General features: G+C 40.6%; 1 protein-coding gene across 1 annotated transcript in view; it reads right to left on the bottom strand.

The window, feature by feature from the left end:
• Positions 1-268: 268 nt before the first annotated feature.
• The window catches only part of TNFRSF21 (TNF receptor superfamily member 21), a 69,807-nt gene continuing 45,044 nt past the window's right edge, over positions 269-25,031 (bottom strand). Inside the window, exons 5-6 of the mRNA XM_043449892.1 lie at positions 3,284-3,512; positions 269-1,661 (exon numbers count right to left, since the gene is read on the bottom strand). Of these exons, the coding sequence (XP_043305827.1) occupies positions 1,432-1,661; positions 3,284-3,512 (459 nt within the window). The 3' untranslated portion in view covers positions 269-1,431. The remainder of the gene's footprint in view (positions 1,662-3,283; positions 3,513-25,031) is intronic.

Below are 25,031 nucleotides of genomic sequence, written 5' to 3'. Positions count from 1 at the left end.
TCTCAGTTGTGGCGAGTGGGCTCTCTAGTTGTGGCTCACGGGCTCCAGGACATGTGGGCTCAGTAGTTGCAGCATGGGGGCTTAGTTCCCCAACCAGGGATCGAACCCAGGTCCCCTGCATTGCGAGGCAGATTTGTAACCACTGAACCACCAGAGAAGTCCCTAGAAAGGCTGAAGTTTTTAGAATATACTTTTCCAAGAGACTGATCAAAGAGTTCTGCCTTGAACACAGATAAGACAAGGATTAAATATACTCCAACTACTCAAGTAACAAACATCTAATATTTATTAATAAATTAGTACACTTGAAGGCATTTTTCTGATATCAGTCCCTCACCATCACACCCACAAACCCCATCCACACAAAGGGAGTCCACACCACCTTTGCGTTAGAATCCATCAACTGAGCATCAGACAGCACGTCTATAAATGGGAGCAGAGTTGCAAATATATCAGGTAAGAGTTCTTACAGCGGCAGCCATTTTTAATTAAAGTGATTGAATGAAGGAGACCCACCAAGACCAAGGCCTTGAGGGCGGACCGGACCTATTGACTATGTGTGTATAAAAAACAAGACATCTTGTCAAGCAAAGCTGGGCAAATTCCCTTTGGAAAAGGTGCCAGCTGTCACCAGCACTTCAATTGTGACTTTCCAAAGTGCAGCAATAGGTTCCAGTACAGCTCAATCCTTAAAAGATAAAGTTCAAGTTCTTTGGTGGCCTGGTTATCAAGCCACTCGAATAGCAAAGTCGTGATGGCTTGTGAGGACTTCATGTCTCCAGCCCAGAGCAGATTAGCGTAAGGGGAGCACAAGTAATCAAGCGTTCAACACGGTGTCCAGGTGAAAACCATACAATCAGCAACAGTGTGGTCAAGTTTCAGCCATGAATATGAACTATCCAAAAAGGCATATTAGAAAGATAACTCAAAATCTAATTGCATTACAGTAACTCAATGGGGGGTCTTACATTTCTCGAACCCTTAAGAAAATCCATAAATGACGAATAATAAAATAGTAATAACAAAAGCAGAAGTGGATTTTGAGACACGAAGACGGCTTATAGCATTCATAAGATGCCATGACACTTTTAAGAAGAGCCTCACAATCCAGTGTGTGAGAAAAGCCACACTGCATTTGTGGTTCATTATGTGAATTTAAAGTGCACAGAACAATTTTGAGAATACATACAAAGGCAAAACAGAGAAAATAGGGACCCTAAAAAAAAACTTCAGTGGTGGATATTCTGAAACAGTTGAAAAGGCTTATATGCTAATTTCCCAGATGGGTTTTTAAAAAGAAAGAACTCAAAGCACTGGCCATATACTCCGTTAAACACACACGCACGCGCGCACACACACCAAAAAAAAAAAAAAAACACCCCACCCTGCCACTAAATTGAGTAATTTCCAGAGTGCAGTATTCCTCGTGTTCTACAACAGGTCGGGAAGATGACTATAAACAGAGTCCAGGAGGGTCTGGCTGGCTTCCTGGCTCTTGACTCCAATGATCTCAAACAGCCGATCCAGCTTGTCCTCGGCCTGAGGAATTTCTTCGATCACCCGCAGCTCCTCGGGGTTCAGGATGTGGAGCATGTCATCAAAAATAGGCTGCAAGTCGCAGGGGTCCAGGCGCACCTGTCTCAGCACTGTGTCCTTCTTTTCTGCAGGGAAGGGAGGGAAGGGGACAGCTGTCAAGGGACTGCGTTAGGCAACGGGAGAGTTAAGGTGACAGTGATCCTCGCCCCAGGCTGTCCCCACCCCCGACAAGGTGAGGGAGTGAAGCTCTGGCACATTTTAAACAACACGGTGGGTTTTGCCAACATTGTGCATAAGATAACAAGCAAGACTGGCCTAACAGAGATCAGACAAGGATCTGCTTGATTGGGTTGTTGATGGAACATGACATTTGCCTGGACTCAAGTGACTTCTAAGTTCTTCCAAAACTCAGGAGGATGCTGAAATACTTAAAAGAAAGAAACGTTACCACTTTTCCGTCTGTAGCATGTGTTAGTAAGAAAAGACCAGCCCAGTCTTTCCCCCACAAACATTCCAAGTTAATAATTGGCTTATCTGATTTTCTAATTATATTGTTATATTTTGGGCTTCCCTGATAGCTCAGTTGGGATAGCTGCAGAACCTGTCTGCAGGAGACCCCGGTTCAATTCCTGGGTCGGAAAGATCTGCTGGAGAAGGGATAGGCTACCCACTCCAGTATTCTTGGGCTTCCCTTGTGGCTCAGCTGGTAAAGAAGCCACCTGCAATGTGGGAGACCTGGGCTCTGGGTTTGATCCCTGGGTTGGGAAGATCCCTTGGAAAAGGAAAAGGCTACCCACTCCAGCATTCTGGCCTGGAGAATTCTGGCCTAGAGAAGTACATGGGGTTGCACAGAGTTGGACACGACTGAGTGACTTTCACTTTCACTTTGTTACATTTCAAAAGTAAACTTCTAAGAGCCAAGGCACATAAATAAGAAAATAATGCTTGCTGGGTTATATCTTAAAATGGGGTAAGAAACTAAACTATTATTACCGTTATAAAATGTATTCTCTAAAAGATAATATGTACCAAATTACAAACTAAAATATAAATCTTTATAAGAATAGGTATATGACTATATAAAGTACAAAATATAAATATGTAAAATAGAATATATTTTATAAATATGTAAAATTTAACAACATAAAATATAGCCCTTTCAGTAAAATATAACTGGTGTTACCCAACCTAGGAAATTTCTAACAAAAGTCATCAATATAGTATACCTGTTAATTCCCTACCCTGCTATTCAGAACTGCAAGTAGCAAATTATTTACCAAATGCGTCAGTCCAGAATCTTTAAAACATTATTTGCAACCAAGTTTAACAGAGCGAATTTTAATTTGAGTCAATAAAACCTATACTCCAGACTCTCAAGATAAGTTATACTTTAAATCCCTGTGTTCTACAAGCCTGGTAAATAATTTGCAAAAAGGAAAAAAAAAAAACTCTGCCAGACTACACGTTATCGGACTTTCCCCGAAACACTTGATAGCATCATGAGGACTAAGGGTGACCGATACTCCTGGACACAGCCCCGGCCAGACAGTCGGGGCTGTTAAGATTTTCTAGGTGGGTCCCGGATGGGTCATGACATAGTTTCTCACAGGCTAGCCTCACCTCAGAGTCCAGGAGGTCATTCAGTTCATCCTGCTCCTACTGGAACGAGGAACTAATAGAGGGAGAGATCCCAGGGGCTGTTCTGGGGGAGGATTAAGAACGAATGCGGGTCGCCAGCCATCTGTACCTTTGGTAATAAAGGAGCCGTTCCTGCTCAGTGCGGAGGAGCCGCTGGAAGTGGAGTCACAGCGAAGGAGGGGCTCAGACTCATCCACGAAGAAGCCCTTATTCTTGTCCAGAGGGGACGGTTCCACCGTCAGGAGCGTGGAATTCTCAAGTTTCGTGTTGGGGCTGGGGATCGGGCTGGGGCTGAGCGGGCTGGGGTTCATGGGGAGAGCCAGCTTGTCAGTGTCCAGCTGTGGAAAGAAACAAGCCATTGTGAACTACAGAGTCCAAAATTACAGAAATTTTAATGGACCAGAATCTGAAAAGGAATATATAGATGTGTGTGTGTGTGTATATATATATATACATATATATATATAGTATATATATATATACATATATATATATAATATATATATATATATATTACTGAATCACTGCTGCACACACCAGAAACTAACAGAATACGGTCAATCAACTCTACTTGAAGTGAAAAAAATAAACATAAAATTTTTAATTAAACAATTATAGAGAAAAATGAAATTAAGAGCCCTTTCCAGACACTTTTTGTTCCACTTAACATTTTATAGAGAAATCCTCCCATTTTGACAGTCCATAACTTATGTTATTGCTATCTAGCAATACATACACATACACACATACTCATAAACCCTTCAAAATACACCTGAGGGTTATGTTTGAAGATTAAAAATGAGGAATTATGTGTATATCAAGCTGTTACCTCACAGGAGTGTAACTAGACAAGAAAGTGAAAAGGAAAATCCCCAACCTAAATTATAATTTTGTACCACTGGAAATAGTTTAGATAACATACAGCATATTCTTGTCTATTTAGAGATGAATTTGTGTGCCCTTAAAATTCATAAGTTGAACTCTTAACTCCCGATACCTCAGAACATGACTGACTATTTTTGGAGACAGGACCTTAAAGAGGTAATGAAGGTACAACTGGGCCCTCATCCAATGTGACCAATGTCCTTATAAGAAGAGACGAGGACACAGACACTCAGACGGGAAGCCACATAAAGACACAGGGAGAAGACAGTCATCTTCTACACCAAGGAGAATCAACACTACCAACATTTCTATCTCAAACTTCTAGTCTTCAGAATTGTGAGAAAACACACTTCAGATGCTTAAGCTTCCCTGTCTGTGGCCCTTTACCATGGCAGCCCTTGCAAACGAATATATCCTTCTCTTTACAGGTAAGGAAAAAGGCCCAGAGAAGATAAGTGACTGTCTTTAGGGCACTCAGCCAGGAAGTGGCAGGACTCAGACGAGACCTTGCATCTCCTGATTCCCACTTCAAACTAGCTCTGGGACTCAATAAAACTGCTTCAAAGAATGAGAACAGAACAGCAGAGGCAAAAGCAGCTAGAAAGAGAAAGGGAGGACCACCCCTCTGAAACCAATGGATGGGCTCTTAAGGATGTAGTGGAGACCATGAAGCTCACATCCCAGGGTGGGGGTCAGAGAGACAATCACAAGAAAGCCACCAAACAAGATGATTTCAGATAGAGACAGTGAGCATCATGACCACTCTGGCTGGACATCGAGCCTGGATTTTAGGGAGGCAAGGATCAACATGGGGAGACCAGGTAGGATGATGCCATGGTGGCCAGGTGAGGTATAAACATAGCTTGTACCAGGATGCACAGGGAAGATGGGCAGACGTGACAAGTAGTATCACCCCATTTTGCAGGTGAAATGACTGACGCCCAAGAGGGCACACAGATCCTGGGAGAAAGCCAATGTTCAACTCAGCCCAGCTGGATATCTCTACTTGCCCTTGTCATTTGACACCATAGGTTAGAAATGTGGCAGGCACTGGTGGCATCTCCCAGTCGGCTGACTTATCTTTTTATTTGCTCTTCTGGCTGGGAGGGAAATCTGGGAGCCAGGTGGCCAGATGACACAGGGCAGGGTTCAAGGGATGATGTGTGCCCTTCCCAGAGCTGTTAATCACCGCTCATTAGAAACCTCATGACTCATCTCCCCGCATGTCAAGCGAGACATTTTCAAGTTCCTCAATCAGGAGGACACTGACCTTCATTTCAAAGCATGACGCTGACCAGTGGTAAAATGCACAAAGAAAAGCAAAACTGCTTCTTTTACAACCTCTGAGGCATGATAAATTCTTGCAACTGAGTGCAGATTCTGAAGACCTCTGATGATGGCACGTCTAATGTCCCAACAGCATCTGTCCCCTGCACAAACCACCAACATCCTACTTCTGTTTCCAGAGCAAGCTTAAGACTTGGGTAACGTATGACCACCAATCCCCTTCTGATCCACAGACAAGCTTTACAGATAGCTTTTTTTTTTTTTTAATGTGGATCATTTTTAATGCCTTTAGTGAATTTGTTACAATATTGCTTTTGTTTCATGTTTTGGTTTTTTGGCCCTGAGGCATGTGGGATCTTAGTTCCCTGACCAGGGATCTAACCTGTACTCCATACAATGGAAGGGCAAGTCTTAACCACTGGACCACCAGGGAAGCCCTTATAGATATGCTTTGAAGACCTGAATTCATTAGGCCTTGGCATGCGCCCCTCCTCCTTGAAAATGCACATGGCCATTCATGCCAGTACATGTTTTTTATTCACTCAATCAGACAAAGAACACTTGTCTACACTCCAGCACACGGATAACCCAGTCAGCCAATATACAGAGCACTATTCTTGCTTTAAAAAGAAATTCCCACCCACAAATCACATGCCAACAGACTAAGAAGTCCACCCACCTATTTCCTGAACTCAGTTCATTATTTAATTTTCCCCCCATTTTTACCAAAGGATCTTATCAGTGGAAAGTAAGCACATGATTCCCAACACAATTTGGAAAGACAGAATGCTGAAGCAGTGCTGTCCAATCATTAGCGGTGAGTTGAGTGAATGGGGAAATGCCACTAGGAATGGTTTTAGCATCTCCACAATACTGCCCGCAATCACAGCTAAAGCCAGAGACCATCTGACATGCATCTTTCTAGAAAATCTGTTTTGCTATCAAGTAGAGATATCTGTTGGAGAAGGCAATGGCACCCCACTCCAGTACTCTTGCCTGGAGAATCCCAGGGACGGGGGAGCTTGGTGGGCTGCCATCTATGGGGTCGCACAGGGTCGGACACCACTGAAGTGACTTAGCAGCTTAGCAGAGATATCTGTTATTAGGCACAAGATTCATAGTAGCTGGTTGCATTCCAGATTTCTCTAGAGTTACCTGCATTTTTTTTCCTATGAGAAAAAAAACAAAGAAAAAATCTCCCCTAGGAACTTACTTCTTTCCTCCCTTTGCTTTCCTGTTGACTGTATCTATCAAAATTGGTTTGCAACACTGCAACTCAAACAGTGTTATCACCTGTGCTTTCTCTAACAAGAAATTGAGGCCTGGACTTTCCTGGTGGTACAGTGGATAGGAGTCCACTGCCAAAGCAGAGGACATGGGTTTGGTCTCTGGTCCAGGAAGATGCCACATGCTGTGGAGCAACTAAAGCCTTTGCTCGACAAATACTGAGCCTGTGCTCCAGAGCCTGCGAGCCTCAAATACTGAAGACCATGCTCCGAGAGCTTGTGCAACAAGAGAAGCTACTACAGTGAGAGGCCTGAGGACTGCAACAAAGAGTATCCCATGCTCACCGCAACTAGAAAGCCCCCATACAGCAAGGGAGACCCAGTGCAACCAAAAATAATAAATACTAATAAAAAAAAAATTGAGGTTTCAGGATGTATCTAATAGTTAATTCTTTATCAGTTCAGAAAGTTCATGGTTCAGTATGGAATTTATAGCAAATAAAAAGCACTTACAAAAAGATTCAGGTACTAAAAAAGAAGACAAAAATGCTCTAAACAAGCAAGCCGGATGTCTAGAGAAACAGGCTATATCCTCCTGGAAAAGATCTGAACATAAACTTATCAAAATATTCACAAAAGAGATCCTGAGTAACTTATTCCCTTTTCTTCTTTAAGCTTTCCAAATGCTCTACAGGGACATTAATTTTTTTAAATTAATTATTTTATTGAAGGATAACTGCTCTACAGAATTTTGTTGGGTTCTGTCAAACCTCAACATGAATCAGCCATAAGTATACATATATTTTTCCCTCCCTTTTGAACCTCCCTCCCATCTCCTGCCCCATCCCATCCCTCTAGATTGATACAGAGCCCCTCTACAGGGACATTATTTGTATAATTAGGAAAACAATGTTATTTTTTAAACATACTCACCACTGATAAGTGTGTTTTCCCTCTGTTAACTTGAAAGCATGGCTGTAAGAGTTCTTATTTTTATTGATAGCCAAGGAACAGGACAGCTGGAAAATCATCTACTTGACTGAGCACCTCTCTATTCTTTTCTTAAGCATTCACAGGGACAAAAGGACAACAGTCCTCCCAACTTATTGCAGTGAGGCAAATACTGACTTAATGGCCTCTGGGAAAACTCGGCCAGTAAAGGCAATGGATCCACCAGATAGACATTTGAAGTTCCTTTGGAGAAACTTGAAAAGTAGAGTTGTTTTTGCTCTATAGCCATGAGGTAATCATGCTAACTTAGAAGACTCAGTTGAGAATTAAGGGTTAGACAGTCAGACAGGCCAAGAAGGGGGAGGAAGCAGGGATTGTGAGAAAGAGCTTCCCAAGTAGCCCAAATCTATATGGGTCTATTGTGTGAACTTCAAGAGCACACGATGTATTTTGGCCAAATGAACCCCAAGTGTTCTCCTGATTAGTTTCCATGCAAATGCACTTTGTTCTTCCAGATACTGTATTTGCTGGTCCAAACTGATAAGAAAAGAGAGATAAGTGGTTCACCGTACTTGACACCTGAGTCATACCTACAGTTTCACTGCTGACTACTTGCCTTTCTGATTTACCAGAACCACTAAGTACAAGGAACCAACCAAATAAGATTAGGTAACAAGCTACTGACTCAGGTTTGTGGGCTTGAATGTCTCTGGGTTACAGAGGCTTGGGCAGCGTTGATGAGAACAATGATGTAACTTGTCCCGGGTCGCACTGGAAAGAGCAAATTCTAGTTTATCCTTGCAACCCTCTCCTCCCTCCCTCAACCAGCTCCCCAAAGCCACCTACCCATTTTGGGTATGCAGTCAAATCACAATCTGAAACTGAACCTCAAAACTCACTCCCCTCTTAGCATACATACACTACCAGAGATAAAGCAGATGATCAACAAGGACCTGCCATGTAGCACAGGGGACTCAGTCTTCTGAAATAACATCTACAGGAAAAGAATCTAAAAAATGATATCACAATATATGTGTATATATAACTGAATCACTTCGCTATACACCCAAAACTAACACCACATTGTAAATCAGCTACACCCCAATGAAAAATTAACTCTCCTCTTTTAATATCAAACCAAAACTCACTTCCCCTGTTGACTGGCCTTTCCTAGGAGGACACACTGTGGAAGCCTGAAGTGTTGCTCTAGCCCCCAGGGATGGTGGAGCCGTGGATGCAGAAGGTGTAATTATGGTGAGGGTGGTAAATAAACAAAACGAGGGTTTGAGAAGACTTTTTTGCTTCTCTGCTATGATGGAACAGCATCCCTGAGGACACTCTGCAAACATGAAAGGGTGGAGGACTCCAGCCCCAGGAGCCTTCTTTTCCGCATGTTTCATGATCTTCATAGTCAACTCCTAAGAATCAAAGTCATACCAATCCTGGAACGTCATGGCAAGGGAAGAAAAGAAATCTATCAGTAACTAGCTGTGTGGTCTTGGAAAAACTTTGTCCCTTTTCAGACCTGTTTCCTCATTTCTAAAAGAATAAGGTTACTCTAGGTCATCTCTCTTCACACTGTCTTACTTATTGTTTGCCTCACTACGGGCTCTTTCGTCCTCTCCCCTCAGCACCTGCAGACCCCCCAACTCCCTTTGTCCTTCCAAGTTACTCCCACTGGTTCCTCAACTAAGGTTTAGCACTGAGTTATTTTCAATTACTACCCAATTACGATCTCCCCGTGGTTGTACAATCTGTTTTCATAAAACTAATTAACAACTTTGATGCATCAGTGATCTCCTGAAATGAAGCCTTAATTACCCAGCCTGAATGCCCTTTGCCAATCTGCCAAAATGGTTCAACTTAACCCCTTGGCTCCTGGCATCACCCAGTCAGATTCCATAAGAGCCTTCTCTCTCCCCTCTGTAGCCAAATATGCCTGATAGAATTAAGGAGAAAGCTCCTTACACTCAAAAGTCTCCCTTCTAACTGAACTTTACCTCCAGATCTCACCCAACACTTAGAAAATAGGAGGAATTCTTATGCCACATTTGAAAAAATTTCTATCACTTAAAGATGGTTTTCAAAAATACATTTGCTAAATTCAATGGAAACTAATTGTTATTCCATCTGAGTTGACCAGCTTGTTACTCAGCTCCAGTAAACAAAAAGGGACTTAAAAAAAATGTCATCATCAATGCTCAGCTAAATGATGCAACATGAATATACGGAATCTATTTGATGCTAAGGTAGCTCTTATTAGCTCCATTTTACAGATGAGCAAACTATGGCTCAAAGAGGTTTAAGTAAACTGCCCAAGATTACAGAAACCACTGTTCTTTTCTCCAAAGCTCCAGATGTGATTCTAATGAGCAGCCATGTTTAAAAACAACTAGACTATATGATGATCTTTTACTTTTATTGTTTGTTCCACTTTTTCTGCTTCATGTTTAGAGCTCTCAATTCATTTACGTTTTCCAGTTTCTGTCTCTCTTTCTTCTGTTGTTATTCTTTTTGAAGCTTTATCAAGTGTAATAGAAAAGCGTTTGTACACACAAATACATAAACAGTATTATAATATATATTTTAGAAAACTTCTCCATTTTTGCCTAGCTAAAAAATTTGACATTTGGATTCCACCTGTTTAACTAAGTATGAATAGAATGCTAAATTTCTAATTTACGTTCACTCAAAATTTTGACACAGTTCCACTTATTCAGGCATCTAGTGTTACTGTTAAAAGGCTAGAAAGCTTACTATTTAGTGATTTAAAAAAAAAAATTGAATGAGGTTTGAAACTTCTAATCCAATTCTGAGACTACACTGAAATACTATGTTGTAAAAAAACAACAACAACAAAAAAAACAGGAAATTAACATGTGATACAGTATTATTAACTAAAATACAGATTTTGATCAAATTTCACTCACACAAAAATATGATGCCACAATTACATTTAAAATATATTTTAAAACTGTGGGCTTCCTTGATATCTCAGTTGGTAAAGAACCCCCCTGCAATGTAGGAGACCCCAGTTTGATTCCTGGGTTGGGAAAGTCCACTGGAGAAGGGATAGGCTACCCACTCCAGTATTCTTGGGCTTCCCTTGTGGCTCAGCTGGTAAAGAATCCACCTGCAATGCAGGAGACCTGGCTTCGATCCTTGGGTGGGGAAGACCCCATGGAAAAGGGAAAGGATACCCATTCCAGTATTCTGGCCTGGAGAATTCCATGGACTGTATAGTCAAAAGAGTCAGGCACGACTAAGCGACTTTCACTTAAAATCTGTAGTTGTTTCTTAGAAAGTTAAACGAAGAATTCTAAGTCAGCAATTCCACTTTTGCATATGTATCCAAAATAATTGAAATCTGGGAATAAAACAGATACTTGTACACCAATGTTTAGAGCAGCCAATGCCCAACAGTCAAAAGGTGCAAACAGCCTAAGTGCCCATCAACAGGTTAATAGTTAAACAAAATGCTGTTTATACATATAGGGAATATTATTCAGATTTTAAAATGGAATGAAATTCTGATACATGCTACAACATGGATGACCCTTGAAACTGTTAAGTGCTGAATGAAACAGACCAGACAAAAAAGATTAAAAATTACATGATTCTACTGATAAGACACACATAGAATAGGCAAATTCACAGAGACAGAAAGTAGAACAGTAGTTACCGGAGACTGAGGAGCAGAGATCATGTGTCATTATCATTCAACGGGCAGAGAGTTTCAGTTTGGGATGATGAAAAAGTTCTGGAGATGGATGATGAAGGTTGCACAGTACTGGGAATGCACTTAATCCCTCTGAATTGTACACTTAAAAATGATTAAAATAGTAATTTCATGTTATGTGTATTTTACCACAATAAAAACTTCAAAAAAAAAAAAGATCAGGTTTGGTCTAGTTTGCATCCAAGTTAATCCTCTTTGCTGAGTCGTGTCATTGCCTGTCTAGACTCACTGTATTTACAGATACTGACAAACCCTATAAACTCAATTCAAAGACATCACATGATCACAAGGAGCTGCTCTGCCCTGACCAGCAGACTGCAGGGGCCAGAGGACCTATAACTCAATGGCAGATCTTGCACCCTGGCTGAATGGCTGCCCGGAGATAAAGATGAGAGATTATGTAAATACTAGGTACTTCAACTGTGACCAATAACCTTGTTTTCTATTAGAAAATATTTCAGATCCCAACAGACCAGTGACTACTTAAAAAAAACACAAATTCAATTTCCACTAAAGGTCTATCTCAAATGAATTACAGTCACAAATAAAGAGATAACTACAACTATTTAAGGATGATGATATTATCTCAAGCTTGTTTCCCCCACTCTCCCAGCTGCCAAGATCAAATTAAATTTCATGACCTTTGATAGGTCTATGTAGGTATGTAAGACTGGGTTCTGATAAAAACGAGCACTTTCCTCCTTACTGTACAAGTATCTCTTAATACTGGAATCTATGTGGTTCCTATTATCTGAAAGGAATTCAGATAATAAGAAAGGTTTTGTTATCCAAAGTTATGTGGTTCCTGGACTTCAGATCTAAATAAGGGTTCAGATAATGATGGTTACCAGCCCTACCTCCTCAAAACATGTACCTGAATCTATTCAATTCCTAAGTTCAGATACTAAAGAATTCCTGTACAAGATGATTTCTCCCTTAAAAAAATATCCCACCTCGAATAAAAGGGGAAGGTTTCATTAAAGTCCCTGTTTATAGGAAACAATGACTTTATTCTTCTGAGTGTGAATTCTTGTTTCAGTACAATCCAGAGAAAGGGGTCGTGAGAAGAAGCCAAGTTTACTCAGTAGAAATTTTTGCAAACATAAATAAAAAACAGGAAATTGAGAAGACGATGATTCCTAAACATTTAAAAGAAAGGTTGGCAGTTCTAAGAAATTTGGAGGCAAGTCTTACAAAGAGAAATGTGGAGTGGAAATACACACACACACACATATACATAGATAAAGCAAAGATGTCAAAACATAATTTGTTGAATCTAGGTGGTACGTTATGCATGTGTGTTGTACTATACTTTTATTTTTCTTTGTTTCCTGAGTCTTTTTTTTTTTTAAAGTGAGGACAATAAATACATAAAGAAGGGCTATGAGCCAAATAACCTGAAGGCAAAAATTCCCCCAAATTTTCCTAAGCTTCTGATTGTTTAGTGCTGTGTTGATTTTCCTTCTTACTTCTCCCGCCCAGCCCAGATTATAGGAAAGGGAAGCAAAGAGGGGCTTCTACTGCATAACTAGGGGACAGAGCTAACATTTAAATCTAAATCATCGACTGGCAAGCAATGATTGCCACTAAGACACTGGCAATGACTGCAGCTAAGACACTGCAGCCTTAATGCTTTCTAGATCTCCTTTCTAGAGGTCACGAGATGGAAGCAGGAACAGAAGTACAATGTCAAGATGCCAAGACGTTCAGGTTCCCTGGGAACCCCCATGCTAGACAAGAGAGGTGCCAGAGTTGAGTGAACACTAAACTATGCATTTCCCAGGTAAGCTGCAAGCCAATAGCAGAAACTGCAGAACAGACTCACCCACCCTCAGGAAGCTCTCAGGATTAACTTGACTCAAACATGCCAAAACCACTGGAGTATTATTTTGAAAGACACCCTCAACCCACCCTAGATCTGTCCAAGCATAGAATAATTCAAGAACTGTGTTTCAACTGCAACCTTACTTAAGATTCTATATAAACATCAGCCCAGGTTATATAAGCATCACCAACTCAATGGACATCAATCTCAGCAAACTTCCAGAGACAATGAAGGATAGAGGAGCCTGGCGGGCTACAGTTCATGGGGTTGCAAAGAGAAAGACACGGCTTACCCACTGAGCAACAACAGGTAAGCTGGTCATGGTGAGTTTCTCCTTTAAGCATCTCAAGCCCCAGTCAAGGCAGTTGCTATAGTCTTGTATGTGGTGGTTTAATCGCTGAGTCTGACTCTTGCAACCCCATGGACTGAAGCCTGCCAGGCTCCTCTATCCATAGGATTTTCCAGGCAAGAATACTGGAGTAGGTTGCCATTTCCTTCTCCAGGGGATCTTCCTGACCCAGGGATCGAACCCAGGTCTCCTGCACTGCAGGCAGATTCTTTACCAACTGAGCCACCGACCAGGGAAGCCATCTATATATATAGTCTTATATATACATGCCATTTGCTAATACTGATCTTAAGAGTTCATTTTAAAACTGAATGCCAAGGGCTAAAAAACCACCCACATTTAAGCCAAGGTGTGGTTGCTAGCTAATCCTTGCCTTAAGCAAGAGAACTTAAGAGAATTGGGTGCGCAGGGTAACAGCCACAGGAAGCCACGAGCAATGCGGTATAAAGCTGCCAGAGCCGGTAAGAACCAGCTGGCTCTGGAGCGAGGGGAGGAGGGCGTGGCCGCCCAGCTGCGGAGCGCGTGTGTGTCTGCAAGCTGTCCAGCCTGCTGACATCAAGCCTGAGCTGACTCACCAACCGGCTTTCTCAAAAAAAAGGAAGTGAGGAGAGTAAGTCAGGGGGCTCCCTGAGCTCAGAGCTGGAGTCAGCTCACAATCAAACACACCGCCCAGCCTTACAAGGGCTCAGCCCCATCATTACAGGAGGAGTTGGCCCTGTTGGAAATGACAGGTTTCCCTAAACCTCACTCAGTGAGACCTATTGCTCATTAGTAAGCCTTTCCCACAAAAAAAAACCTTTGGACAATTCTAATCACGAAAAAAAAAAGATTGCAAGAATCATAACCTTGCCTTAAGACAAAATAGAAGTATCTAACTATATAAAAGGAGGTCCTGTGAATTTAAAGTTTTCCAGGTACCTGTTATTTAAGACCTGGATGGAGACTTATTGTGCAGTAGCTCTGACCCTTTAATTGGGGTGCATTAATCCCATGGTAGCCTTTCCAGGTGGCATGCTTAGTCATGCTCGACTCACTGCGCCCCCTTGGACTGTAGCCCACAGGCTCCTCTGTCCATGGGATGCTCCAAGCAAGAATACTGGAGTGGGTTGCCACACCCTCCTTCAGGGGATCTTCCCAACCCAGGAATTGAACCCTGGTCTCCCACATGGCAGGCAGTTCTCTGCCATTTGAGCCACCAGGGAAGGCTCCCCAGGTGGCGCTAGTGGTAAAGAACCCACCTGCCAACGCAGGAGAGGTAAGAGACGCGGGTTTGATCCCTGGGTCAGGAAGATCCCCTGGAGGAGGGCAACGGCAACCCAATCCAGTATTCTTGCTTGGAGCATCCCAGGGACAGAGGAGCCTGGTGGGGGACGGACGACTGAAGCAATTTAGCAGGCATGCAGGCAGGCAATCTTATGGTATTGATCCACCCAACCAGAGACTGAGGTATTGTTCCAAAGGGCCTTTGGTAGCTGCCAGTGAGTTATTTTAACATTTGTCTTGAAGTTAATAAATGTTATAATGAAACAGTCTACATGATGCTAAATAAAGGCTTTAAAATGGTTTTTTTTTAGAAGTGTGGATAGAAAATAATTTCATAAAAACACATGACCTTGAAATAAGAAGGCTCAAGCTGATCTTTCTGACTCAAATTTTCTGAACTTCCCAAATCTGATTAGTGTCATTTAATAAAAATCTTAGTTGAATTTATGCCATTAGAATTAGACTATATGTGGTACACAATGCCACAGGTACAAAAGGGAACTCTGAAAATACTTTCCCCTCACTAATCAATAATGTCAGCTTCTCATTTTCCTTCCAGTGTTAACTGTTACCAACTCCCCATGTATTCTTCCAGAACAGTCTACACTTACACCAATTTAGTAGGTACATCTATTCTCCACCCTATTCCAGACCTTCTCTTTCATCCTTTACAAATTTTTTTTACAATATGGTGTTAGAGTTTACGTCCATACTGTTCTGTACCTTGCACTTTTTTGTTTAAAAATGTTTCTTGAGGTTAGCACATAAAGAGCTGACTCACTGGTTTTGATAAATGCGTACTGTTCCACTGTATGGATGTTCCATAGCTTACATAACCAGTTCTCTATTGAAGGGCATTTGTGTCGCTTCCACCTTTTTGTTCTTAGCAAGCGATGCTACAATGAATAATTTACCTGCACCATTCTGCACATATGTAGGATGTATGTACGGATATACGTAGGATGAGGTGGAGGAGGGGCGGACTGGGGGGTTGGGATTAGCAGATGCAAGCTACTACATAGAAAATGGACAAACAACAAGGTCCTACTGTATAGCACAGGGAACTATACTCAATATCCTGTGATAAACCATAATGGGAAACATTATGAAAAAGAATGTGTATATATATATATAACTGAAACACTTTGTTGTACAATACAAATTAATGGAACATTGATTTACAATATATCTCAATAAAGGAAATTTTTAAAAAGAATGTATGTCAGATGTATTCCTAGGAGTGGACTGTACATAGGTCAAAACACATGTACTTTGGTACATGCCAGATGGCCCTCCATTGGGGCGGGCTCATGTGCACACCCATTCGAAATGGATACTGTTCCACCTTCTCTATTCCCTTCATAACACAAGAATGGAGTTATACCTTTCCCTCTTTGCCAATCTAAGAGGTTAACATTGCATCTCAGTGCAGGTTTCAATGTGAATTTTTCTATTTTGAGCAAGGTTAAAAAAAAAATCACTATACCTTTAAGAGTCTTCAGGATTTCTTTCCTGTGCACGGTCTTGTTCACAAACCATCCATTTTTCTTTTGGATGGTTGGTTTCTTAATTAATTTGCAAAAATTCTTCATTATTAAAGGAAATTAACCCTATATTGCAAACAACTTTCCCAGTTATTATTTTGTCTTTGGTTTGTATATGGTGTTTTCTGGCTTATATACATATTAAGCAGTTGAACTTTTCTTGTATGGCTTCTGTGTTTTATATCATCCTAAAAAGACATTTACTTATTGTGTGAATAAGTGATTATAAAAACAAAACACTTCCTCCATCTCTTTCCCTAGTACTTTTTTTCCCTAAGCCATTTTATTTTTTTCCCCCTAAGCCATTTTAATGGTTGGTTGTTTCAGCCTGCCCCTGACTCAGCCCAAACTGTGGATAAATCAAAGTTTCTTCTGTTAAAAAAAAAAAAAAAAAATTAATGGGGAAATCAGAAAGGACAGCTGTCTCTCCCCCAAGGAAATGGTGAGGAATAAGCAATTACCAGATAGTGCTAGTGGTAAAGAACCCACCTGCCAATGCAAGAGACAAAAGAAACTCGGGTTTGATGCCTGCATTGGGAAGATCCTCTGGAGAAAGGCGTGGCAGCCCACTCCAGTATTCTTGCCTGGAGAATCCCATATTCAGAGGAGCCTGGCGAGCTGCAGTCCATAGGGTCGCACAGAGTTGGATACAACTGAAGCGCCTGAGCACGCACGCACAAGTGATCAAAACGATGAAATTAACTAGTGTACAATAAAGCCTACTGCTGACTGAAATATAATTCCTTAACAGTAAGTGTATATGCTTTTGGCACTTGGGTTATAACAGATAAAGAGACAAGTCTCATGAACATAGGATGGAGAAGCCAGGCCAAAACTGAAAGATATTAAACTCTGTCTGAATATGAGTTTTGGCTTTAAAAAAACAAAATATGACATCTAGCACTGGTAATTCATGGAGAAAACAAGCTTCTTTTCACAATATTGATTCTGTTTCTCTCGAATGCACTTTTTGAGGAAGCCAGTAAGGATGTGGATTAAAGGGGCAGAAAATAGTTTTACCTCCCACTCCCCATCTTTATCATCCACTGATAGACTCAGCCTTTTCTGAATGTAGAGACACCATCCCAAGAAAAAAAGAAAAGCCCATTTCAAGTCCTCTGTATGGCCATTTCACAGAGGATGTTCCAACATCTGGCTCACACATGCATCCCTCCTGTAAAATGCCGGCATCGTGAGCGATGATTCTGTTTCTGTGTGTTTTGGTGTGTGTGTGTGTTTTCTTTGTTTTTCTATATAATTTTGAAAGGTCACTTTTCATTTACAGTTATTACAAAATATTGGCTATATTCCCCATGTTGTACAATATATCCTTTTAGCCTACCTTACACCCAATAGTTTTACCTCCCTCTCCCCATCTCTATTTTGCTCCTCACTGCTTCCCTCCCAAACCGCTAGTTTGTTCTCTATTATCTGTGAGTCTGATTCCTTTTTGTTGTATTCACTTGTTTGGTATATTTTTTAGATTCCACATATAGGTGATTTATATAGTGTTTGTCCTTCTCTGTCTGACTTATTTCACTAAGCGTAACACCCTCCAAGTCCATCCACATTGCTGCAAATGGCAAAATTTCATTCTTTTTTTTAATGGCTGAGTGGTATTCCATTGTATATGATGTGTGTTTTCATTTAGTATCTCCAGTGCCCAGTACAGACATTGAAACAAAATGGGTGTTCCTTTAATGTTTGCTAAATAAATTGCTTGTGTCAAACCATCCCATCTTTAAAGGCTACTAAAGGGACTTCCCTGGCAGTCCAGTGGATAGGACTCTGCGCTTCTACTGCAGGGAACACAGGTTCAATCCCTGGTTGGGGAACTAAGATCTTGCATGCCACGTGGTGCAACCAAACAAAAAAAGTCATTAATAAAAAGGTAAAGGCTACTAAAAAATATATAAATAAACCATGTGTAAGTATGTGTGTGTTAGGGAGGGCGGGTATACCCAGTCCCAAGATCCCAACAATCTGTTTCCCAGACTTTTCTCTCTATCACCTGTACTCTTCAAACGCTTTAACATGTCTGAAATTGGGCTGTATCTAACAGCTATAATTCACGATGTTTTCATTGCTTTCTTAATGGTAACTATAATAATGGTACATACACAGCTGACACAGTTTTCAACAAAACACAGAAATATATGTTAATTCTAATACCTGTTTCTCATAGGGCCATGAGGCTTGCTAGATAAAAGCAGATGCAAAGCACCTAGACAGTGTTTGGGACACAGCAGATATGCGGCAAACACTGGTTCTCTTTCTCCATAACATGCATTTATAGAAAGTAGAGTGCTATTGCTTGAGTCAAAAAAGGAGTGTATGGAATTCAAATTCCAACACATACAACAGTAGCTAAGACCTACTGAGCCTCACTAGTAGATGTCAAGGACTGGGCATGTACAAACATCTCTACTATTTACATGCTATTTCACCAGATGTTTGTAAGAAAAGCTCTAATTGTTGGTTATGTCAGCTCCTTTTACTAGTTCTTGGAGATTCAAAGTTCCAACTCCTGCACTTGATGTGAAGTGAGACATTGAAGCCTCATTCTCGTACCTTTCCTATAACAGAACAATGAATGTTCTGATAAGCTTGCTACTGAACCAAATGAAAAAAGATTCTAAGTAAAATACATGTTCTTCGTAGAGTCAAAAGTTTGAGAAGACCTTAGTGTAAAAAAACAGATGGGGCTCCCTGGGCAGAAACCTCATGAGAAAGTCTTGGACAAGAAGACCAAAATATAATCTTGAAAGAAATTAGAGTCTGTTTTAAAAAAAAAACAAAAACAAACTTTCAAATAGAAATATATACATCTATTCTTATTTTCTAGGTATATTGTGGTGGGTTGAGTACCTGTATCTTCTGATGCTATAATTGCTCATGCACACTTCTATTATAACATTTGCCTATCCCACTAAATTGTCATTATTTGCACACGTGTCTCCATCTCGGTGAGTGAGCTGTTGAAAGGAACACACCTTTCTTCTTCACATAGTACAAGGCACACAGCTGCTGCTCAACAAAAGATTGTTGACTAACTGAATGAAACCATGGAGTATGACAATAAGTAGAATGGCCTGAAATGTCATCAAATGTCTAAAGGCTTCTTCATAGGCCTGGCTCCTTTGTACACAACCACCACCTTAAACACGACCATCGCTCAAAGCATCTGGCCTACTGTGTGTCAGCAATGCCTTTAGTGTCCCCTTCTCACCACACTGCAAGTTCCCCAGAACCCACAGTCACACTCTGCAAATTAAGTAACTTGACCTGAAATGACCCTCCACGCAGTGGCCACCTAGCAGAAGTCAGGGGCTCGATGCACGCCAGTTTAGCTAACATCTCAAGGCCTTAGGACAGTAATCCCTGTTTTCTAAGAGACGGTCAACTGGCGAGTTAAGGACAAATCTGAAAAGACAAAAAGTCAACAGTTAAAAGGTACAGCTGGTATATGCCTCCATTTGCCCTCACTATATTAAATTTCTGAAAAGAGCTGCTCTGAGACAACGTAGATCAAGACAGCTGCATCCTGTAGCTGATAAAAAAAAAAAAATCAGTAACTACAGTTCCCTTTTCAGCAGAAGCAGTGGTACTGTCCTCACAGACAGAATGCCAGTGCTCATCATCTCACGGTGAAGATTCTCCCAGTGGATTATACAGAGCAAAACCACTCAGTCTCCAACACAGAGTCCACTATGGCTGAGAGAGAGAGAACTCTGTCCCTGGGACCGAGGTCACCAGTGTGGTTTCTGGAAAGAATTAACCCGAAAAGATTAAGAATTTCTAACAAAGAATCATTCTACTATGTAGACATTAACCACAACAATACTGGTTTCAGATTCACCAATTGGTACATTACAGTATGGTTTTAATCTAGCTAATCTCATGAAAGGAGGGAGAGAGGGCTGAGACACCCCAAACCCTCTGCCTGATCAACACCAACTCCTTATATTTGTGAATCTCTGGTCGAAGCAGGCAGCTAAAGTAATCCTTTATACTATTTTAAATGATTGTGGTTGTTTTTAATATGATCATCCCTTTTTATTGAAATGCAGTTGATTTACAACGTTGGTTTGGTTTCCGATGTACAGCAAAGTGATTCAGTTACACAGATACATCCTTTCTCATATTCTTTTCCATTATGGTTTATTACAAGATATTGAATATATTAATAGTTCCCTGTGCTACGTGATAGGACCTTGTTTACCAGTTTTAAATGTACATAAAATGCCTTTTTCCTCCCTTTCTCAAAATGAAACTCTAAAGGAAGACTGGCAAATTCAAATTACCACGACTTCTGAACCTAGCTGGTAAGCATCACTTTCACACCCTACTTTTTTACATCCCATAGTTTAACAAGCCATTATCTGATTTAATGCTATAAAAAAAAAAAAACCACCATTTGAATTCCCATTTTAAATAGAAAAATAGGAGTCAGAGAAATCATTTGCCTAAGGTTTCCTACAGAGAAAGAAGCAAGTCCAAGATGAGAGGGGAAAGAAAGGAAAACAAGTACACTGGGTAAGCCTATTTGAATATAAAAAGACCCGGGCGGGGTGGCCGGGCGGTGAGGCCGAGTGGTGAGAAACACCAGCAACAACAAAAAAGGAAACCTAGAAATCCAGTTGCTCAATTTTGTATCCTTTTTCTGACAGCCCTTGAAAGAGCAGGCTTGTCTACATACACCATCCCCTTTGTTTCTTCACTAGAGAAAACATTCCTGCCAGCCTAGGAACACTCACTCAGGCAGTTAAAGAATAAATATTTACAACTAGCTGGAATTTCCAGTTCTTGGGTACTGAACGCAGATGGCAACCCTCATGCTCAACCGTCTACCCATCAAGCAGTCTTGAACTTGGCCGTCTCTCCCTATCCGACACGGAGTAACCCTTGGTGTCCAGGATTTAAAGAATCTATTGATATGTAAGTTGGAGCTAGTCAAGAACATTCTTCCATCTCTCTTGCCTCTAGAGCCTGGGAATAATTGCAGTGATTCACGGTAACATTCACCAAGGGCTTTCTCTGGGTCACACTCACCTAATTTCACAACAGCTCAGAGGACAGGCATTAAGGGTTTCCCATTTTATTATGAAAAAACCAAGTCAGTGATGCCAAGTATTTGACCAGTGATACATTGCCGGGACAGGAATTTAACCCGGTACACTCTTCACACTGACATCCTGACTTGGCGTCTTTATGTTGATAAACTGCACACTCACAGATTCCCTCCCTCCTCCCTTGGATAAAAGATGTTCACCTTTCTTCCCTTCAACAGTAGGTTTTTCTGACAGCAATGACTCTGTCTTCCCTGTCTTTGCATTGCCCAAAGTGCCTGGCATAACAGTGCCCATGCAATTTGTTATGTAATACAGATTTAAAAATAAAATTGCATCCTCTCCCTTGCTATTTAGCAGGGGAAACTTAAACTCGGGCTAGAAAGTACTGAAGGAAAAAGAACTGTCAAGCTTAAGTTCCATTTTCCAGCTCGCCTTCAAAAACAAAGCCCAAATAATGCAATTTGTTTTCGTCAGTGGGCATTTTCCTGATGAAGACAGACAGAATTTATTGCTGGAAACCAACACTAAGTATTCTTTGGGCCAAAGAAAAAGGATCTCAGGCAGACATGGGGAATGAGCATCAGAAAAAAATCAATAAGCAGGTAAATCTACACGAAGTGTGACCGTGTAAAATTATAATAATTATGCCTTTGGTAGGCTAAGAAATGTGTAGTGTTAAAATGTATGACAGTAAGTCAGAAAGAGAAAAACAAATATATAATATCACTTATCTATGATATACCCTGAAAAATAATACAGATGAACATATTTGCAAAGCAGAAATAGAGACACAGGCATAGAGAACAGACATATGGATACCATGGGGACAGACTGGGAGACTGGGACTGAAATATATACACTACTGATGTTGTTTAGTTGCTTGAGTTGTGTCTGATTCTTCGTGACCCCCTAGCCTGTGGCTCACCAGGCTCCTCTGTCCATGAGATTTCCCAGGCAAGAATACTGGAGTAAGGTTGCCATTTCCTTCTCCAGAGGATCCTTCTGACCCAAAGACCAATGAGTCTGTATTTCTTGCATTGGCAGATGGATTCTTTACCACTGAACCACCAGGGAAGCCCATACACTATCGATACTACGTATTAAAATAGATAACTAATCCGAAACTACTGTATAGCATAGGGAACTCTACTCAGGGATCTGTGTGACTTAAATGGGGAAGAAATCCAAAAAAGAGGGGATAAATACATACGTATAGCTGATTCATTTTGCTGCGTAGCAGAAACAAACCAACACTGAAAAACAACTATACTCCAATAAAAATTATTACTAACTTAAAAAAATAAAATGTATGACAACAAAAACACAATACAAGAGAAGGATAGATATGTTTAAAGTCATTCAAGGCTGTTGTGTTGTCCGGAAAATAATAAAAAGTACACATTTATAAAATAGTTCATAATTTAACTGTGTGTTGTAATCTCTGGGGTATCCATGAAAAGTAAAGCAAAAAAAAAATGTGTACCTAAGAAGTTAATGAGAGGAAAAGTAGAATAATAAAAACACCTTATTAACAAGGAAGGGGGGAAGAGAACAGATAAGACAAATATAAAAAATAATAAGATGGTACATTTATACCCAAATATATGAGTAAAGAAAGCATTTTTAAATTACATTAAAAAATGTTACCACACTGAAATTTTCTAAACAACAAAACTGTTAGAATAGATTTTTTAAAATCTTCAATATGTTTACTTACAAAAGGCTTTCTTTATAAGCCAGGGGGAAAAGAAAAAGTAAAAGGATGGAAAAAGACAACATACAATTTGGAAAGTTGTATTAGGCTTTTTGTTTTGTTTTATAAGGAGTTCAGTAACTTCCAACTACTGTCCTTTGCTGCTTCTCTCAAAGTTCACACCTGGGAAGGAAAGAATAGAGATGATTCTGGAAGGCTGGGGTCCATTTTGATATTGAACTTGAAGGAAGAGCGTACTGAGAAACTCAGGCCACATTTCAGAGAAGGAAAGAGTCAGGCAGGTGAATGAATAAATAAACTGTGATACATCCAGACAATGAAACAGCACTAAAAACAAATCCGCCATCAAGTCATAAACAGACATGGAGGAAGCTTAAATGCAGATGACGGAGTGAAAGAAGTCAATCTGAAAAGACAAAACACTCCATGATTCCAACTACACGACATTCTGAAAAAGGCGAAACTGTAAGAGACAATGAAAAAGGTTAGTGGTTGATGGGGGGGAGGTGTGGGTAATGGGGAAGAAAGAAATGGGTAAACCACAGAGAATTTTTTGGCCAGTGAAACTATTCTGTATTTAATGGACATGCATCATTTACACAAACCCACAGGACACAAACAGCACCAAGAGTGAACTCTAAGGTAAACTATGGACTTTGGGTGATTATGATATGTCATTATAGGTTCCCTCTTGGTAAAAACTCTTTTGACTGATACCCCTGATACCTCTCTTTTGACTGATACCGATGATGGTGAATGAGGGGGAGGCGGTGCATGTAACTTCCCTCTCAATTTTGTTTTAAACCTAAAACTGCTCTAAAAAATGGTCTTTAAAAAGATTCAAAGAACAGTACACCATCAAGTAAATTGTACTTATAATTTGTTAATGCATAATTTTGTTTTAAAGTCAGACTCTGGATGTGTTTAATACAAAAATGGCTAATAGGCCACCAAGGTTAATAATGGACCAGCTGCTCCTGACAGAGGTAACCAAAAGGAACACCAGGGCCAATCCTCTGAGTGGAACATAACACAGGTGTTCTCAGGCTCATAAACAGGGAAAAAACATTAACCATTTTAAACACGACACACAGAGTCATTTTTACACATTAAGAGCCCATTAACTCCTGGGGCAAAATCTCAAATCGCCAGCAGCACCACCATACACACAGAATACAAATCCACCAGAAAATGGAAAAACTAAGTCTCAATTAGGCCCCCTGTGTTCTCTGATTCTCTTGTTTGACTCCACAAATCTCAGAGATAAACTAGGAACAAGCTGCACCATTAATAAGAGCTGGCAACCAGAAATCCATGCTCACTGGCTATTAAAATTAGAATCAGAGCTGGGCCCACAACACTGCCAGACAATGATGGACATAATTAAAACATGGGACAAGAAGCTTCGGCCTTCTCAGCCTCCATCCTAAAATGCAGGCCACACTAGAACCAAGGAGAAAGCTACAGAATGCTTTGGTGCTACTGTCTCTTAAAAAATAAACAATAAAAAATAGATACTAGAATATTTTTTATATATGGAGGAGATATGAACAAGGAAAAAACTACTCGCCCTGACATGCAGTCTCCTCCATGGAGTCTGCATCTTTGGGCCCACCTTTCCCAGGACCTAAGACAGCCTGGAACAAAGCAAGTGCTCTATTTTTTTTTTTTTTCCAGTGGGTTTTGTCATACCTTGATATGAATCAGCCATGGATTTACATGTATTCCCAATCCCCATCCCCCCTCCCACCTCCCTCTCCACCCGATTCCTCTGGGTCTTCCCAGTGCACCAGGCCGGAGCACTTGTCTCATGCATCCCACCTGGGCTGGTGATCTGTTTCACCATAGATAGTATACATGCTGTTCTTTTGAAATATCCCACCCTCACATTCTCCCACAAAGTTCAAAAGTCTGTTCTGTATTTCTGTGTCTCTTTTTCTGTTTTGCATATAGGGTTATCGTTATCACCTTTCTAAATTCCATATATATGTGTTAGTATGCT

Source organism: Cervus canadensis, chromosome 28 (assembly GCF_019320065.1).
Source record: "Cervus canadensis isolate Bull #8, Minnesota chromosome 28, ASM1932006v1, whole genome shotgun sequence".
Taxonomy (NCBI): Eukaryota; Metazoa; Chordata; class Mammalia; order Artiodactyla; family Cervidae; genus Cervus; species Cervus canadensis.
Note: the sequence above shows the minus strand (reverse complement) of the source record. Positions and strands in the feature narration are given on the sequence as shown.